The sequence below is a fragment of the Pholcus phalangioides genome, unplaced genomic scaffold, assembly GCF_987345545.1.
Source record: "Pholcus phalangioides strain wild (caught in Gottingen) unplaced genomic scaffold, Ppha-v1.0 ptg000011l_1, whole genome shotgun sequence".
Taxonomy (NCBI): domain Eukaryota; kingdom Metazoa; phylum Arthropoda; class Arachnida; order Araneae; family Pholcidae; genus Pholcus; species Pholcus phalangioides.
In genome coordinates, this window is record NW_028301604.1 from 6,055,436 (window position 1) to 6,074,305 (window position 18,870).

Sequence of the window (18,870 nt, forward strand, 5' to 3'; positions counted from 1 at the left end):
CTGCATTGGGAAATAAAGATTTGGTCGGTTTTCAAATTGTCGTTCGTCAAAGTAGCACCTACTTCATGCACAATTGCGTTTGTGCATAATTGCATTTATGTATATCCGAATAACTCTTAGTTTTTATTTCACAAAAGCAAGTAATATACACTAATACCTTTCCTTTGCCTAGTGTTCAGCTATTACTTTATCCATTCAATACTCAGATATATATTTTAACGGTGTTCAATATTTTCAAAAAAGAATTGCAAATTAAGTATTAAGTGCTTAAATAAGATTTACAGTAATTTCACGCTTGAAATTTGTCGTGGAATGTAAATCCGGTAAATGAGCATATATTTTCTTGAGAGAGAGAGAGAGAGAATATGTGATCCGTTCTACCCCTTCACGAATTCTGCATATCGCCTAGTGTTCGTATATTTTTCGGAAGAGAATAATTAAATTAAAATTAGCTAACTTAAAAAGTGTTACAGTTAAGCAAATTACGATGGAAAAATAAATGAATATTTATTATATATATTTTGCTCATCTGGTATTCTCTTGAAGTATTTTTACATTACAGTTATAGTATTTCTTTCTTTTGGGAATAGGGATGCTCTTTTAAATAGTTTCTAGTTTTAATTGGATTTTCATAATTCAGATTCGAATGGATATCTAGAAATTTTCAAATAGTGTTAGTGTATATCCAGAAATATTTTTATGTGATCAATTACAATGTATTTTAACATACAAAATTTCGACAAGCTTGCGGTGTACGGAGCATCAGTATATCATACTGATCTCAGCATCCTTAGTTGCAAGAGGTCTTATTGGCTGGGAAAAAATACTTAAAGTAAAATTGTTTATTTCTCACACTCTTTGAGACGTAGCTGCTAGACAGCTTTGTTGTACATTTGTAGACTGCCATTGAAGTTACTATCTCAGATTTAATCAATCAGAAAAAAAAAATTGTTTACTGTCCATAAACCTGTAAAGGATTCAATAGAAATCGAAGACAAATAAAGGAAGTAATGCCATTTTCTTCAGCTCTCTAACTAGCAGTACAATGTATAAAGAGTTTTAATTTAATAATATGTAAACATATATATTGACAAAAAAATGAATTCTAAAAATGAAAAATCTATAATTTGTTTCAGTTTTAGAGATTCATTTGTTACAAACTCACCCCTGCTGTCAAATCTTGACCAAATGTGATTGTAACGCAGTTTTATTGTACCATTGAGAATTTAAATATTAATTATGCTATGATAGTGCGTGTGGTAAAGAAGTCAGGAGTTAGAATGGTCAAGTACTGCAATTACCGTGGTTGGGCTCGATCCCCAACCACGGAACTCTTCATTTTGCGGTTTAGGTTTAATTTCACTAAATATTGCTCAACGGTGGACAAAAGAAGGGTTTCATTCTCAACCCCTTACGCCCGGAGAAGATTTATATGAATCCCATCTCGTAGGTCGAAGAAGATTAAATTGGAATCGCGACTTTTTCAGATGTTCAGTTAAAAAATTATAACTTTTAAACTGATCATTGAATTAGTTTGAAACTTTTGTTTATAAAATAATATCTTGTCATAATATTATATAGTATCACGTGTATTACCTAATTTTTTTTATTATTTACTTTTTGGTAAAATTGTTTTTTCTCTTCTACCACGGCCCAAAAATCGGATTTGTAACTCAGCCTCGTTGCTGTAACAAAGAACTACTAGCTCAACATGCTCTTCACAATAATATCTCAGATCTCCACGTGTAAAGCAGCAAACGTTCATAACTCACAATAAAATATGATAAATGTAAATAATACGTATAATGATTACAAGTGCACAAAGCCACATTATTCCTCTTTCGAATGATACCAAACATAGTGAAATAATATAATGGAGATCGCGAAATAATATAATTAATTAAAAAATTATAAGATATGCAGTTGGCCGCCATGACGTACTGAATACGTAGCTCGAGGGCATGTGAAGTCTGGGCCTAACGTACAGAGTACGTGGATCGACGTTGAGGGGTTAAAAAGGTCTCTTCGCGTTCCCCTAAAGTCATTTTTCCGTTTTTTGGGGCTTAGTTCGTCAATTCTTGTTGATACACGGGGGCTTGAGCCATTCTGCACCAAACATCATTCCAACTCTGTCCCTTTCGGGGTATAAGCAGATACTCGCAAGAGTAGGTCATGCTGCAAAAATCATTCGGCATCCGGGCCAGACAGAATCATCCGCAAGAGCCGAAGCATCTCCAGGGGCAGCAACCAGTACCAAGACCACCCAGAAACGGGCTTGAGCTATGAAGAGAGACTTGATCTCTTGAATATGTTTACATTGGAAGAGTGCAGGTGCTGAGGGATATGATTGAAGTGTTTAAACTTTCAATGGGATGGATAGGATGTATCACGAGTTATTAATACACCATCAATCGACTGCTTCGACAAGGTAACAAATATCGATTGGTACGGGACAATTCCAAGTTGTGGTGTCACAAGGAGTTTTTGCTAATAGGATTGTGAATAAATGGAATAGCTTACTACTCAGGGTCGTGAATTCCAACTCAATTAAAACGTTTAAAAAGAAATACGATAAGTATGGGATAAATTGAGAAGCTATCCATTAGATAACACAACCATAAATTTTTTTCTGGTCGGTGTATTATATTTTATCATAATTTTTGTGTTACGAAATAATTGCTCTTTTATTATGCTGCTGTTTAGATATATTTGACATAGATATTTTTATGGGCATCTCTTTTCTCAGCCATCTCGTTGTGAATTTTTCCTGCTGTAGCCTTTGTATTTGTAACTGTTTCAATGGAACTTAATCATAACAACACTCAAACATACACTTTCAATGTTTAATTATTAAAGGAGATCCTACAGAATAGTAAGTATTAAACGTTGCTAAGCTTCTGCAGTTTCTGATACGTTACTCGTTGCTTTTGGTTCAGGTGACCACGTTAGTCTTTATTAAAACATCTCTATTAAATTACCTTGAAAGCTCAAAGTGAAACACAGGAAGACACTGCATCTCCATCTCCTGGAAATTTAACTGCACTTTCTCGACACGACTAACGAACTCGTAAACAATCCGCTGATTACTGCTCTTATTCACCAAGATTGTTAGTTATATCATTACACGCTAGCTTTCAGAACCTGTTTATCAACGCTTGTTGACTCCAAGAACTTTCACATAGATAGAGTAACTTATTTAGGCTCTGATCAACACTCGATTTTTTTTCTCTCGCTTCTTCAGATCCCAAAATTGTTCTTTATAAGGTTCAGTGTTCTTATTATTATTTATCCCTCTCGGATACAAGAGAAAATTCGTTCTAATTGTTAACTGAAACGATGAAAAGAAAAGTAAATTCGCTTATTTCAATTGATTTCATTAGTTTTTTTACCCAGAGGGATTGACTGATAATAAATAAGAATCAATTCTAAGGAATAAGAATCCATCGTACGATATAGTAATTAGAAAACCACTGGACAGGCTATTTCGAATAATAAGAATGCTATTCTAAAAACGCTCAATTTACTTTTTGGTTACTTTAATACAGGAGTAAATAGAGAAACAAACTTGGGTCGCAAGAGCTCTTGAGATGAGCAGTACAAATCCACTTTACAATCTGGTTATAAATTGACTGGTTTCAAGGGATTCTTTGATAATTTCGGTGGTCTGGGCTGGAACTCAGATATTTTTGAGAAGCAGTATCGGTTAAAACGGCATACCGTTATTATAGAATGCACAGGACTGCTGAAAAATATATTTTTTTAAAGTATGAACGTACGAAAAAACTAATGAAATTTCAGAATTTATGAAAATCTGAAATTAATGAAACAAATAATTTCAGAATCAGTGAAAACTTTGAATAACTTGGAGTCCCCCGTTCGATTCGGGGGGTCTGGGCTCAAGCCCACCAGTTGATAAGTCATAGACTGGTTTCATATATTTCGAAAAATAAACATTTTGTTAATCGGGAATATTCAATAAAAAATTTTAGCTAAAAAATAGAGCAATGGGTAGCGAAGTTGATCATGTTGTTGATTTTGTGTCACAGCTGAAAAAATGGTTAAAACCCCTGTCTAACACATATTATCGAAAAATTTCATAAATTGCGTAATGTGTAAATTTACAATTATCCCTCGTTGTAACAAATGTAAAAAAATAAGACGATTCCAAAAAGTTCCGTAAATTATATTCTATTTGATATTGTACAATTTCAGATGACATAACAAACAGACTGGACGTTGTCGAGTCTATTTGTTGCATCGCAATTCCTTGTGCATAAATACTTTTTGACTTTACAGCCTGTTTATCTATGCCATCTCGAATTTCACATGAGTCCATTCAAAGTTCTAATTTGAATTTTTTTTTTTCTCGTGTATTGCTTCGCTCGTTTTAGAAAATTCCAATTATCTTCTCATCGCGAATTTTTAAGAAAAGTCCACAAAAAGAGACACCGCAGCATAAAATAGTTAAAGTTTGTCATATATTGTTTTAGTCCACACAGACTCTGAAAAAAAATACTCTCTCTTCTGCGAGAAACAAATTATCTCAATTTCAAATGTCTGGGGAGCGTCTAGGAAAAAACATTTGCGCGAAAATTTACGTGTAGTTTTGGTTTTTTGCTCAAATGTTTTACTTTTTTTATCCATTTAAAATTAAGTAAGTTTTGAAATATTTTCATTTTAGGTTTTTGTTTCCCTTTTCGGAGTTCTTTTCTTTCACAAACAACTTCAATCTTGATGTTTCTCCCTTTTTGTTGTATGATTTCTCAATTTTTTCCTCTCTCCGAATCAAATAAGCTGTACAACTTGGTCCATGTCATGATAGATTCCGTCCTAGAGAGCCATGGCTAGACGAAGTACGATTTATAAACGTTTAGAGCACAACTGCGGTGCAATCTTCAAGGAAAGCAGTGTATTCGATGTAATTTTCTCGGGAGTCTGAAAAATTTCGTTTGGTTTTCTGTAATTTAGTTCATGTAAAGAACAGAAGATTACGTCGACTGTGTGTGTAATCCTGTCTACACTGAAGTTAATTTGCTTCAGTTGTCATGGAATATTAGATGGAATAAAGCTTTCTTACCTCAGAAACTGTTACGTGGATTCCCTTGGGGGTTTTCAATGTTCTATAACAGATAAAAAATATAAACATTAACGTGTGTGTGTGTGTGTGTTTGTTTGTTTGTGTGTGTGTATATGAAGCCTGGATGAACACTGTGGATTGCATTTTCTATAGAGTAAGAATCATCCTAAATCATACTAAGGCTGGTCAGATTAATTGATTAATCGGGTGAGTTAATCGATCAATTGTTAATCGCAGTTAAAAATTTTAGTTGAGTTAATCCACTCGATCAATCCGATTGTTTGAAAAAGTTTGCAATTTAGCTTGATTTATTTGACGAAACCAATTTTTGATGTCTTAAATTATGTTCCTGTACATAACATTTTTCTTAGATTCATACACTTTTTCACCTCACATGAAACTCGAATTTCCATTAGCCAAAATTACAAATTTCCAGTTGGAAATCCCAGCTCGTACGAAGCCGTGCCTTTTACGGAGTGAACAAGGACGCATTTATAAAACGTCCGTTACTTCCTAGTCCCATTTCAGTCAGTCAGACAAAACATTTTAGATGAATGACCATATTTAAAAATATTTGAATCAATGTAGTAATCAAATTTTTCGGCATTGGAGAATGCGTGTCGTTTTAATGAAAATTGGCGATACAGACATTTCAGCTTGAAACTGAATTTGATGGGTGTTTCAGAACACAAGACCAAAATTTATTGCCACCACCGTTAAAACAACATTTTTCGTGTATTCCGTATATATTTTTGACATCCATATTTTTGCAGATATTTTCTTCAGCCATTTCGTTGGGCAGTTTGCCTGTTGTGGCTTTTGTATTTGTATTTATATTTGGGAATCATCAGCTCTTCTCCTAACAAGTACTATGCGGCAAGAGTTTCTATGAAAAAAAGTAACAGTATGAAAAGATTGGAAGTAGTTTCGAAATCAGTGATTAACCTAAAATAAATGATTTAAATAACAAGATGCAAGTGAAAAAACTCCCAAGATTTGACATATAACGTTCAGCATCTTAAATTGCTTCACGTGGGCAACCTTGATTTTCTTAATTGTTTGTTTGAAACAAACGAATAGGTGTATGAAATGAATAGAAAGACATTTTTATATCATCAGTTAATATTATATAATTGCGAAAAAAAATATTTTATTAAAATTCGATTAATCGATCAAAAAATCTTGATTAACCAGTTAAAAATTTTAATCGATTCCCAGCACTAATTCATACGGATCTATGTCGTGCTAGAATACTAACCAAGCTCTCCATAGTACTGAATTTCTCAATTCCCTTGGCTGAAGACCAAAACTGTCCTTGGGTGAATACTAATTACAAATATTTCTTTGGTTCAGCCTAGTATCTACTTACTAAAACTCAAACGTTTTACTTTTTAATTTACTTTAGTTTTGAGATATTTTCATTTCACGGTTATTTTGTTAACCATTTTTGTTAGTTCTTTTCTTTTATAAACAACCTCAATTTTGATAATCCTTATGATTTCTCAATTTTTTTCCTTTCTTTTAATGAAATAAGCTGTACAACTTGGTCCATACCACGATAGATTCTTTAGAGAGCCATGTCTAGACGATGTACGATTTATAAAACGTTTCGAGCACAATCGCGGTACGATCTTCAAGGAAAGGAGTGTATTCGATGTGTTTTTCTTGTGTGTCTGAAGAATTTTGTTTAGTTTCCTATTTGCTAGAAGAGAAGGCGACGTCGACTGTAATCTCATCTTCTATGAAGTGACTTACAGTAATTCGAATATCAGGAGGAATAAAGCTTTTTTTTGGCTCAAAAGCTGTCCCGCAAATTTCTTCGTGGGATGATTTTCAATATTTCATATCACAGGAGGTTCTTAATTTTTTTTTTAGCCGCGACGCAAATTCAACAAGATCAGCTTCGCCACCCATGGATCTGCTTGTTTTCGAAATTAGTGTAGCTATTGACGCAATAAGAACAATCATAACAGGACTATAAGTGGATTTGTGTACGACTCATCTAGGAAGCCCCTTGTAAATCAAGTTTGGGTCGAGACCCATAGCTCAAGAATCCTCAGCTGTGGATTTGCACGACTAATCTCGGAAGCACCTGCGACTCAAGTAGTGAATGTTTGTTCCGATGTTTATGAAGCCTCAAAAAACTCGGTGAATTGCATTTTCATAGAGTAAGAAACATCCCAATTCTCACTGATCTATCTCATGCTAGAATACTAACAAAGCACTTTATATACAAGTTGGTCATAAAATAACTTTTCCCGTATTCGAGTCCCTACGGGCCGCAAAAATCAACGCGTTAGAACGGTACTTATATCACCATAAACGTCGGCGCAGGACTCAAAGAAAGAAGATCTCACCAAGGGGATGGTGCGCTAACCTCTCGGTGAAGGACTTCTTGCTTTTGTAATGTGATCTGCACTGGTTGTCTCCACATGTTTCTTTTTTTCTCTGCATCTAGCGCCAGCTTTTTTCATGTCACAGATACCGTTCCAACGACGCCACTTATGGTTTTTACTGCGCCGAGATCTGTTTGCATTGCATTAAAATGAGTGTTCATATTTGAATTTTTCAAAACTTTGTTGCCATAACTGTAGCCACGAGAGCTAGGTTTTTGTTTCTCTTTTAATTCTCAAGCGCATACTATGAAATACCTAAATCTCAAATTTCACTTTAATTCGTTGATTTTTGCTGCCGCTAGGGGCTCGTATATCAGCAAAGTTATTTTATGATCACCCTGCATATAGTCTTCCCTCAGCCGAAGACCAAAGTTGTCCTCGTGTGAGTGCCAATAAAAAATATTTCTGTGGGGTATCTACTTAAGAAAACTGAGTAACATTAATGCTTGACAGTATTACTTTTCAAATGTATTCACGTATTCAATAGCTCAGGAATTTCTAGCTATATTAGCAAAGCGTTTTATCCAATATTGGAATTTGTGTTTCGTTTTTACGAATACTAATAATTCTAATTTAATACAAATGCTTATAATTCACTTTCCATGTATGTGTGTATTGTTTTGTATAGAGACAACAATATTTTTAACGCTGATTTAGTATAGCTTCATTACTTTTAGCAAAGTTTGCAGCGATGTACATTTTTTATACATGAAAGCATGAATATACATGTAAAGCAATTAAAGCCACTTTACTCACATATGCATAGTGTTATAAATATTCATTAGCTGGTTTCTCGTTCTTCATCTCTACGAAGTAAACGAAAAAACTATGTGTGTGTGTGAGGTGTCTTTTTATTGCAAATTATACACTGGTGAAATAATTTAAGAGAATTTGCATATTTTATCGAATTTTGAATTTCATGAAAGAACTGAACTGAATGTAAAACCACTGACTGCTTCTAGACAAAAATGCAAATCTTGTACGTCAAATAAGTAAGCGTGCACGTGTGTGTAGGCGGAGCCAGTAGAGAAACAGGCTTTATGAGCGCGCGTAAGTTAAGACGCATTTCGTTCGCTAGCACACCTCGGCGAATTTCTTGGTGTCATTTTGCAGCAATCGGTTAATTTGAAATTGTAACAGTAAAAATGAGTAACCACCAACGTTTAGATGATGGAATGAGGTGGCGAATTGTGGGGAGGCTAGAAGCAGGCCAATCTCAAGTCCAGATTTGTAGAGAGTTCAATTTAACGCCCAGCGTCGTGTGTAACTTATGGAAACAGTTCCAGGATACCGGATCCATCGAGAGAAAGCCTGGGCAAGGTCGTCCAAGAGCCAGGACGGCCAGAGAAGATCGCCATTTGTTGATTATAGCGAGGCGTAACAGGAGTGCTACAGCTTCTCAGCTCTCTCGTGACTTGTATGCAGCCACAGGAACCCGTGTATCAAGGGTGACTGTTTCCAAAAGATTTCATGAGAGAGGGTTGTTTGCAAGAAGACCTGCTGTTTGCGTCCCGCTCACTTCTACGGACAGGAGAATCCGTTTATCATGGTGCAGAGAGCATAGAGATTGGAGTATGGATCAATGGGCAACCGTTCTCTTGGCGGAGGAGGTTTAATGGTCTGAGCAGGCATCATGTTGGATGGCCGCACACCTCTCCATGTCTTTGATAGAGGCACCATGACTGGTGTGAGGTATAGGGATGAGGACTTGGAGCCCTACGTTCGCCTGTTCAGGGGTGCAGTTGGCCCTGAGTTCATTTTAATGGACGATAACGCGAGGCCACATAGAGCTCTTCTGCTCGACGATTTTCTAGAGAGTGAGGATATTCGCCGGATGGATTGGCCAGCCAGATCTCCAGACTTTAACCCTATAGAGCATGTCTGGGACGCTCTGGGGAGGGCAATTGCAACTCGCAACCTCCCTCCGGGAACCATCCGGGAAATGAAAACAGCGTTGCTGAACGAGTGGGACCAATTGCCACAGGAAATGATAAACTGCCTCATTTCAAGTAGGAAATCACGCTGCGACACCTGTATATCTGTAAGAGGGCACCATACCCCCTATTAACCCATTTTTTTGTTTATTCTGCAACCGCTGTTTCATACCTTCCGACTCCAACGAGTGTTACGCACAATCATGCGCGTGTGTATTACAATTATTGAATGGTTATTTGTTTTGTATTGTATCAATGTATGTACATATCAAATTTCATTAAAATCGGTACAGTAGTTCTAGAGATAATCGACCAAGTCTGCAAATTCTCTTAATTTCTTACACCAGTGTAGAATACCATTCCTCATTAAATTACACAGTGATTCTATCCGTTTAATCATAAATGAATAAATATTACTCATTTCGTCTCAATGCAAACGTTTTCGAATATTTCACATAAATGATGATTGGATGTGCAATGAAAAACTATCTTATTTTTCATTGAGAATAATAATTATGCATTTTCATATCGAACCCATACCAAAAGCATTCTTTCAAATAAAAATATGTATTTAAATATCATTTTGAATTTTATTATAGGCACCATTTCTTTCTGTTTTTAATAAAACAGTTTTATATTGTTTATTATTAGATGCAATAGCATAGAATCGCTGAACGATGTTAAGGGCAATTTAATTATCCCATGGTGTGTTTTGTAGATAGGGAATATTTAAAAATTTCCTCTATATTCAAATTTTAGACCACTTGTTAAGAAAGATAAATTCTCAAGTTAATCAACTAATGATGAAAATGCTCAAAATGGTACCAAATACAGAATTAAATATTGTAAATTACAATTTACTTACATTTTAAATTATATCATTTTAACAATAATTGGGGATGTCATAATAACATTGTTTATTTTCCCTAATGATAAAAGATTCCCGAGCAAACATGTGAGTTATGAATTTGTTCAGAAAATTTAATCAACTCGTTTGCTATTTGAAGTTCGGAAATATTTTGATTAAATAACCGTTCGAAAAATAATTTCTTCATAATTCATTTTAAATGCAATGTTACAAAAAGATTTCAAAACGAGCTAGATGAATTTTAAAAAATATCTTTTGCAACACGCGCTGTAAAAATACAATTTTATAGTATATGAAGTTGAGATGTTTGTAGAAACATTTTATGATTTTTATAACACTTTTTGAGAGCATCTTATATAAAACGTAATGGGAATAAGCGTTCTCATCTTCTATGAATGTGCATGAAAACTCGAAGATGAGTTGTTTCGCTCGAAAGTGTTTTCCCGTTCTCTTTCGTCACATTTTATGACTTTCAGAGCATAAAGTACACGAAATTTCCGCTTGCGCTTTCATATAGTGTACCGATATACCGCACAAATATCCTCCTCAATGCTCAAGGTATAAAGCAGTTAACGAGAATGAGAAGCACATATCAGATCCTGTCGGAGTAACACCATTTGCTGATCCAAATGACTGATTTCGGTCGGATACTGATGTTATATACCACGTGATAGAATCAAATTGAAGCAATTTACGCGAAATAACTTTGCAAAGGGCAATTAAGGAAGACAAACGGAATAGCAATTTTCTTTGCTAATCTACACACAAACGACTAAATTACTACCTTTTTATTTTAGCTGAACGTCACCGACGGGAGCGATAATGAGAAAGCATTCTAGCTCGTAATCCTCTCAACATATCATTTAACTTTCGCTTTGAGAATACATCATTAACGGGAAATGGGTGTTAACTTTGTAATTTCTATTGCTTTACCATCTCGTAAGTAAAAGGGTCATTGCATGTATTTGTCTTGACTCTAAGTACTTGCTGTTGTTTGAATCCAGAATCGTGCGTTTGCTACTGGTTTACTAGGACATGGTGAACGAGCTCAGATTCATTGAATTAAAAGTAAATTCATAATTTGCACCAAGTAATTGGACAGAATGACAACGGAAGAAAATGTTTCTGCTTCGTGACAGTTACGGAGAAAAAGATATCCTCAAACAAATGTGACACTTATAATATCAAAAAACAGGAATGGGAAATAATTATCATAAAGCATATTTGCGAAATCTATAAGTAAAAATTAGTTGCAGAAGGCTATAGTTTCATTCAGGAAATTTGATAACCCATTGAAATATATTTTTATTGTATCGTTATAAAACAAATTTAGAGAGCTAGCGTGCAAAGATATTTATATCAAACTGAACGAGTATTGAATGAATTTCTTAGCTTTTTATACCCTTTGTTTTTTATTCTTATTAGACGCTTCGCAATCTAGATACAGCGAATTTGCAAATATAACTTTTATGAGGGGTTTTATTTGTAAATAACAGAAATATATTAGATGATGTTTCCATGGACATTTATCGTATTTTTCTGCACATTATCCCGGGATTTTATTAGGCCGGAATTTCTTGGTGCAGATTATGTACCGTTTCGTCTTATCTGCGGATTTTTTTCTGATGGCTTCGAATAGAAATAAATATTATCGAAATTAATTTATAAAAAATATTTTTTTAAGATTTTATATTATAGATAAGATTCTGAGAAAATTTTATGATGATATGATTATGATTTTTGTAAGATTTTTTTATAGGTGTCATCTAGATGAGAGTTGAAAAATCGGCATTTTGTCTACTAAAAACATGACAAACAACTCCTTCCGTTCCTAAATATTACATTATTTTGATGTATGAAATTCTCACCTGCGCTACTGTTGATTATACGATGATATTTTTATCTGCAAATAATATTTTAGTAGGTATTTAACGCAGGAAGTTACGGTGACTCATTCTTCGGCACTAATTCCCTTGCAACATATTTGACATAATCAAGAGATAAAAGATATTACCCGCGATGTGCTGAGCAAAATTATACAGTAGAACCTCAATAATTTGATTTGCGGATAGCTTGACTATCTCTGGATATAACTCGGCATTTATTATTCTCATGGTTGGCATAATACTAAATTCAATGGGGAGAAACCTCTGTTCCTCGTGACACAAGATAGCTAAAACCCGCCTAACAAATCGACTACGATCCTCACGGTGTCATCACAACTAATTTTTCGAAACTGCCCGTTGAGAGAGAGAGAGAGAGAGAGAATGTGTGTGGCCAGTTAATAAATTTTCACGACATTTCTCTCGTATATTTCAACAATATATTTTTCGTTTCATTTTTTTCGTTATTTTTTGGTCGAAAATACTTCCTCATACCTTGGGGGTAGGGCCATTTTCCACTTTTCGGAGCCTGGAAACTCAACCTGTAGACTACGAAAGTGACATAAGTGCGGATTATATCTGAATTTTGAACGAGAAAAGGTTGAATAAGCTAAAAAAATGTTTTTAGATCGAAATTTCCAAGTTAAAAAATGAAAGTGTTTTTCTAACAGTCACACTGCCCATTCGCAAATAACAGATATCTCGATACAATTATGCGTTTTCACTATAATTCGAGATTATTCTGAAACTTCGTAGAAAATTGTAGACATTTTTTTGTTAATTTATAGACGATAAAATAAAATTATTCCGCTATATTTATAAGTAAATATGTGTGTGACATAAATGGTGTTTAAAAATTAGGAAGGTGAGATCACATAAAACCTCGTTAACTTGACACGCACTTACGTCGGCATGTTTATTGATGCTTTTGGGGTGTCGAGTTATCGAGGTTCCACTGTATGTGTTTTTAATCAATTTCAGTGGTTGTTGTTTAGGAATATGTGAATTACAGAGAGTATATGAACATCGTTAACATTAAAGAGTGGGATCTCTTTAGATTGCGTATGTTTCGAATAGAACTGATAGGAATAACAACATTAGTCTATTAGATTTTCTATGTAGTAAACAGAAAGATGAATAGATTTCACCATTATATCTAGAAATATTCCTATGGGTGATGAAATGCAGAGAACTCAAGCACGCGAAGGAATCGGAACTTCATTTATAATCACACCGTTGTCCGCATACATAGCGAGAAACGCAATATCAGTGGGACTTTGGCAGCTAATCTTTCCTTATGCACCAGTTCTCTTTTGGTCTGAACGTGAAAAACCTTCGGCGTCGCATCGTTCGTTCGTGCTCGTCTAGATCCCCCTCTTTCTTATATATGGTGGATGAATATTTTTTGGGTGGAAAAGGAAATATTATGGTCTAAGTGCAGTGCTCCGTGCCTTGCGCGAATGCTGATGTACTTTCCTTACCTATGACCCACATTTTTTTTCCATACATATCGTGTCGATTTTTAATGGAATAGAAACTTTTGGGATATCACAAACTGTATGCTTCACCTAACACCTTCACACAACGAATCTTGTCCATGAAATGAAAATACGGTACTTGCTTACGTTCTCGAAAAAAATATAATATTTGAAATATGCAAAATCTCAGTTATAACGACATCGAAGATTCCGTGAATTTTTTTCATTACAACCGAGGTTAACGTTTTTAAAACTTATTTTTTGATGAAAAATATAATCTGATGCAATGTCACACACTGTTATGAAGTTGTTTCATCATGATCAGGGTGATCATATTTCATCGAAAAACGGGGAAATTGAGATCATAAATACGATAAATTAGGATCATAAATACGGGACATTGTTAATTTTCACCAAAAATGTTGCGAATTTTCGGTGAAATCGTAGAATACTGTATTGCTTATTAATAACCCTTGGCAACAAACACAGTTCCAAAGCAATTCTATAGTAAAGTGAAATGCATTTCACAGAAAATGTGCGAGATGTGCATTTATGCAGTATGTGTTGTCATTATCGTCATTATACAATTAATCAATTACTCAAATTATCCCCCCGATTGTAGTAAAGATTATGTATTAGGGCAGGGGTTCTCAAACTTTTTCTAAACTGGATACTAAATAAAGACGAGTTTCGGAAAGAAATCTCACATGGGCTATTATGGACATCTTATCCTCAGCCACCTCGTTGGGCATTTTGCCTGTTGTGGCGTTGTATTTGTATTTGTATTTCTCTGGGGGAATCGAGCCACCAACATGTCACAGTACAAACATAGAAAATAGCCCAACAGGTAGCATAAAGGAGTGGTTTTAGATTATTTAAGTATTATGTTTCTTGATCAATATTCAAGGGAGTTATCTGCATCCAAATTTTAGAAATATTCCGTTTTGAAAGAAAATTTGTAGAAATGTTACCTTTTGATCAGAATTGGAGATAACTTTTTTTTAAGTCTGAAAAAAATTGGAAATTTCTACGCAACCCGTTGATTCCAGAATTTTTCACCTAGCTAACTAAGGTACTTCAACTCTCTCACATAAATAGCATGAAAAACACGATAATTCTACAGTGGAACCTTCCATAACAGACACTTGTGTTAGCGGGCACTTTTTTCAATTACGTCGACGAGACTCAATGTATTTTAATATCCATTAACGGACACTCTTCGTTAGGGGACAAAATTTTCGGTCCTATAAGTGTCCGTTATCGAGAGGTTCTACTGTAGAATGCGACTTTGAAAGGGCTTCTGAAAAATCTGTCGTTTTGAAAAAAATTCGTTAATGCCAATGAGACAACCGCTTTGTACGTTCCCTTTCGAATGAAAAATACCGAAGTGAATTGACAAGATGGATATATTTCCTATAGGTAGAAACGCGACCCACTTTACATTTTAATTTCGACCAAACATATTTCCCCGTTTGAATAAACCCGGTTTCATAATCCGTTAAAGCTCATCAGGAAGATTCAGAAACCGTTGAAAAGTGCATTTCGAAAATAAGAGAGAGTGGAAATGTTCCCTTTTAAAAAAAAGGTCCTCAAGTGTGTCCAGTCAAATTCGATGACGAGATTCTGTCAGCTTGAGTAGAAACGTTTGGTCTCCGTCAACTCTTTTGCAATTTCGGCATTTTTATTTTTTGTATTTTCTTGTCTATAAATCACTATGAAATATTAGCTCTATCAATTTTTTGTTAGTCCAAGAAATGATTTATTCGACTCATAACTCAAGCGATAAACTTTGCTCGCAATCATGTATAGAAATTTATCAAAAAAAAAGCCCTACCTCCTCTTTAACTGATTTATACTGCGATTCATATTTTTTATAGAAATATAGCATATTTTTATTCTCATAATGTAAAGATTTTTTTATGATTTTGGAGGATTTTTTTTTGTGCTGATGTTTCTCTCTTTCTCGCTGCTGCTGCTTTAAATTACGAAATTCTTATGAGATAGTGCAATGCTATTGCAACTATTCAATAATCCCAGAAACAAAAAAATGTACGAAACAATCAACATGGTTGAAACTCTACGGAAATATAAAAAAACTTTGAAGTATTTATCAATATTTTCAAATGAAAACAGATGAATCCACTGAGAAGCACGTCAATTTATAGGCACTATGGCAAACAAAAATTTATGTCTTAATTTAATTTAATTAACCTCCATATGATTAAATCTTTCATATAAGTGTCTATAAAAACTCTTTTTTTCCTTCGTCGAAACCTCAAAAACTCCACCCGTCACCTCAGACATCTCTGCTTCCAAACCTACATCCTTCCTGTACTTTAATATGACTGTGAAATCTGGGACCCCCCATACTCTCTCAAACATGGACAAATTAGAATCTATTCAAAATAAATCCGCTCGCTTCATTCTTAACTATTGGTTATCAACCGCCTGCGTCACTGAACTCAAGCACCGCAATGAACTCAATATGCAACCGCTTTTCACCTGTAGATATATCTCTCGATTAACTTTCCTTTTCAAAATCACTTCATGGCCATTTTCATATCGACACTTCCAATTTTCTAACTCCAGTTTCATACACACTTGAGGGCTATTTGTGTGAGAGCCATAAATCTGCATCCCTAAGTAGTTCATTTATGTTAATAAGATAATAATTTCCAAAAAACAGTATTTTTTCCACTATAAGCTAAACTACTGATTTTTCGTGTTTTCTGAATCGTTAAAAAAATAAATATACTGAAATTAGAACACGTTGGGTGTAAAAATCAAGAAAGTGTTTATTCTACTTGAAAAAGTCTTGGGGATTTCAACTAAATTTTAATGATAATTGAGGCGAATTTTCTGCTTGGATCTCCTCAAATCGATCAGGCTGAGACATTGAGCAAATGAACATCTTCATTCAATTGCAGGCGCTTCAGCTCGGCTGGCCCAACAGCACGTGTATAGCATAATTGTCAAGCGATCTTATTTGCGACTGGGTAAGTCGTGTCAGGACGAAATATTGATTGAAACTCTCTCGAGATCAAAGAAGAGCATTCTTCAAGCCCAATGATGTGCCGTTAAATTGAGACGTGTAAAGCTTTGAAATTAATTTCAATGCAGCTATTTCACAAAGCTGCCAGTTTTCTCAGTTGATACCCAGACTTATTTCCTTCTAGAAAACACATAACTTTTTTTCCCTATAAATTATTTCAGATGGATATATATGTTGTGATTCATCCCGTGGCGTCTTAACGAAGTTGTATTCTCCCGGTATTGGAATTTTCGTATGAGAAATGACAAACCAGATACGGATATTTTAGGCATTCAACGAATGTACTGAAATGTAGAAAGGCAAAATGTCATCTGGGAATATTATGAGAAAAGGCAATCACCCAGCACGTTTACAGTAAATGCCCGTCATAACGAATACGGCTTATAACGGGAATCTCGCAATTCGCAAGTGTTTGTCAAAGAGCTAATGTTAAAGATACAAAATATATCCACTTATAGCGAGTCATTTATGAATGGAAATCAGAACGTATTCGCTTTCACATGAATGGAAATTCTCGAAAAAACATTTTTTTCCTTTCCCTTTCTTTAATAATTATACATAAAAATGGATAGAAAAAGTGGGACTTTTTTAAATCTCTTCACACTATTCATAAATGTTTATAAACGGGGTATGTCAGTACTTTCCCATGGCTAAGAAGACCACATGATGTATTTTATCTTCTTGTAATCTATATAGGCGGTGAAAAACACATAATTTTATCTGTAGGTGTGTTGGGTGCACAGGTTGGGCCATGACCTCTGGTGTTGATATTGTTATTTCCCTTAAAAAAAATCATAAATCATTTCCCCCTTCTCTCTCTCTCTCTCTTTTCTTAATATCTTCCAAAACTAGACACAAGGTAAACAGGTCTTAATCATTTCTCTGCCTTAAATGTTATTGGACATTTCCACAGTGCAACGAATACTCCAGTTGCAAAAACTGTTGCATTACACTAAGTGAGAAATTTTGTTTTACAACAGAAATTGTATATGCACAAACAGTTAATTATAGATGCATATTTCAGCAAAAGTAGTTCAAAATGAAAGGTAAAACATATTATATTCTAGTTTCTTTTTCCCATTTACATGTTTCTACAGTGCAAAAAACTTAAATTCGTTTATAACGAGAACTTCGTTATAACGGCAATTTTACCCTCTGATTGTGAACTGTTGTTATAACGAACTTTAACTGCATTAGGTAATCATGTCACGGGGAAAAATTTCTTATGTAAATTTTAGAAAATAACTTACAAGAATTTAGGAAGAGAGAAATATTCGCCCTATATATTCTCTATACCAGTGTTTCTTGACCACCAGGCCCTCGCATCAGTCAAACCTGTCCGTGAGTGATTCATCTTTTCATTTTTCCCAATTTATTTACTATTAGTTATGTTTGTGACCGGGCATTTCCCACAAAATAAAGAATTCAACCGGGCCACGGACTTCTAAAGGTTGATAATCACTGCTCTATACGTTCAGTGTTCCTGAGAATGTAGGCTAGGGTAGACCCAATGATTATTCTCACGGTTTGAAAAGTAAATGAATCGAAACGCACTTGTTTCTTCTAGTTGACTTAGTTTTATGCTGTATTTCAAAAAAATAGTCGGATCATTATCATCAAATGCGATAAAATTTTGTAACTAATTATTATTTGAATCGAGTATATATTGTATTTATATCACAGACATAAATGTGTTTCTATAGCGACCCTTTTTTTTCAATTTTACAGAATTTGAAGAACCAAATAATGACAACGAATTTATGGGTTGAGCAGGTATTGGAAAATATTTTGTTTTTCTTTTCCAAATTGTAAATTGTTTTGTTTCGATTTAATAATGATAGCGGTGTTTATAAATTTTCAGGTAAAAAAATGGCTTTTATACGTTATTTAAGTATCGATGATATTATTAAATATATTTCCAGTATTTCCATAGAAAAGCATGCTGGTCTAATTTTTTAACACCCCCCCCCCCCTTTAGGTAACAAAGAAATCCAATGAGCACATGCTATAATGTCATTTTAAAGATTAGTTTAATGACGATAGATAGTTTTTCCTGATGATAATATTAATAAAAGGTTGTAAAATGAAATATATAAAAAGGAAAAATATTAATAAAAAACATTTATTGTTAATAAAAAATAATTCAACAAGAAAAGACAAATTCACACAGAAATATGCGAAA

General features: G+C 34.4%; 1 protein-coding gene across 2 annotated transcripts in view; it reads left to right on the forward strand.

Annotated features, from left to right (window-relative positions):
• LOC149079983 (acetylcholine receptor subunit alpha-like) overlaps positions 1–18,870 on the forward strand; it is a 217,503-nt gene that overhangs the window by 145,618 nt on the left and 53,015 nt on the right. For both annotated transcript variants that reach the window (XM_089238903.1, XM_089238904.1), the window contains one exon: positions 18,417–18,461. In XM_089238903.1, coding sequence (XP_089095029.1) covers positions 18,417–18,461 — 45 coding nt within the window. The remainder of the gene's footprint in view (positions 1–18,416; positions 18,462–18,870) is intronic.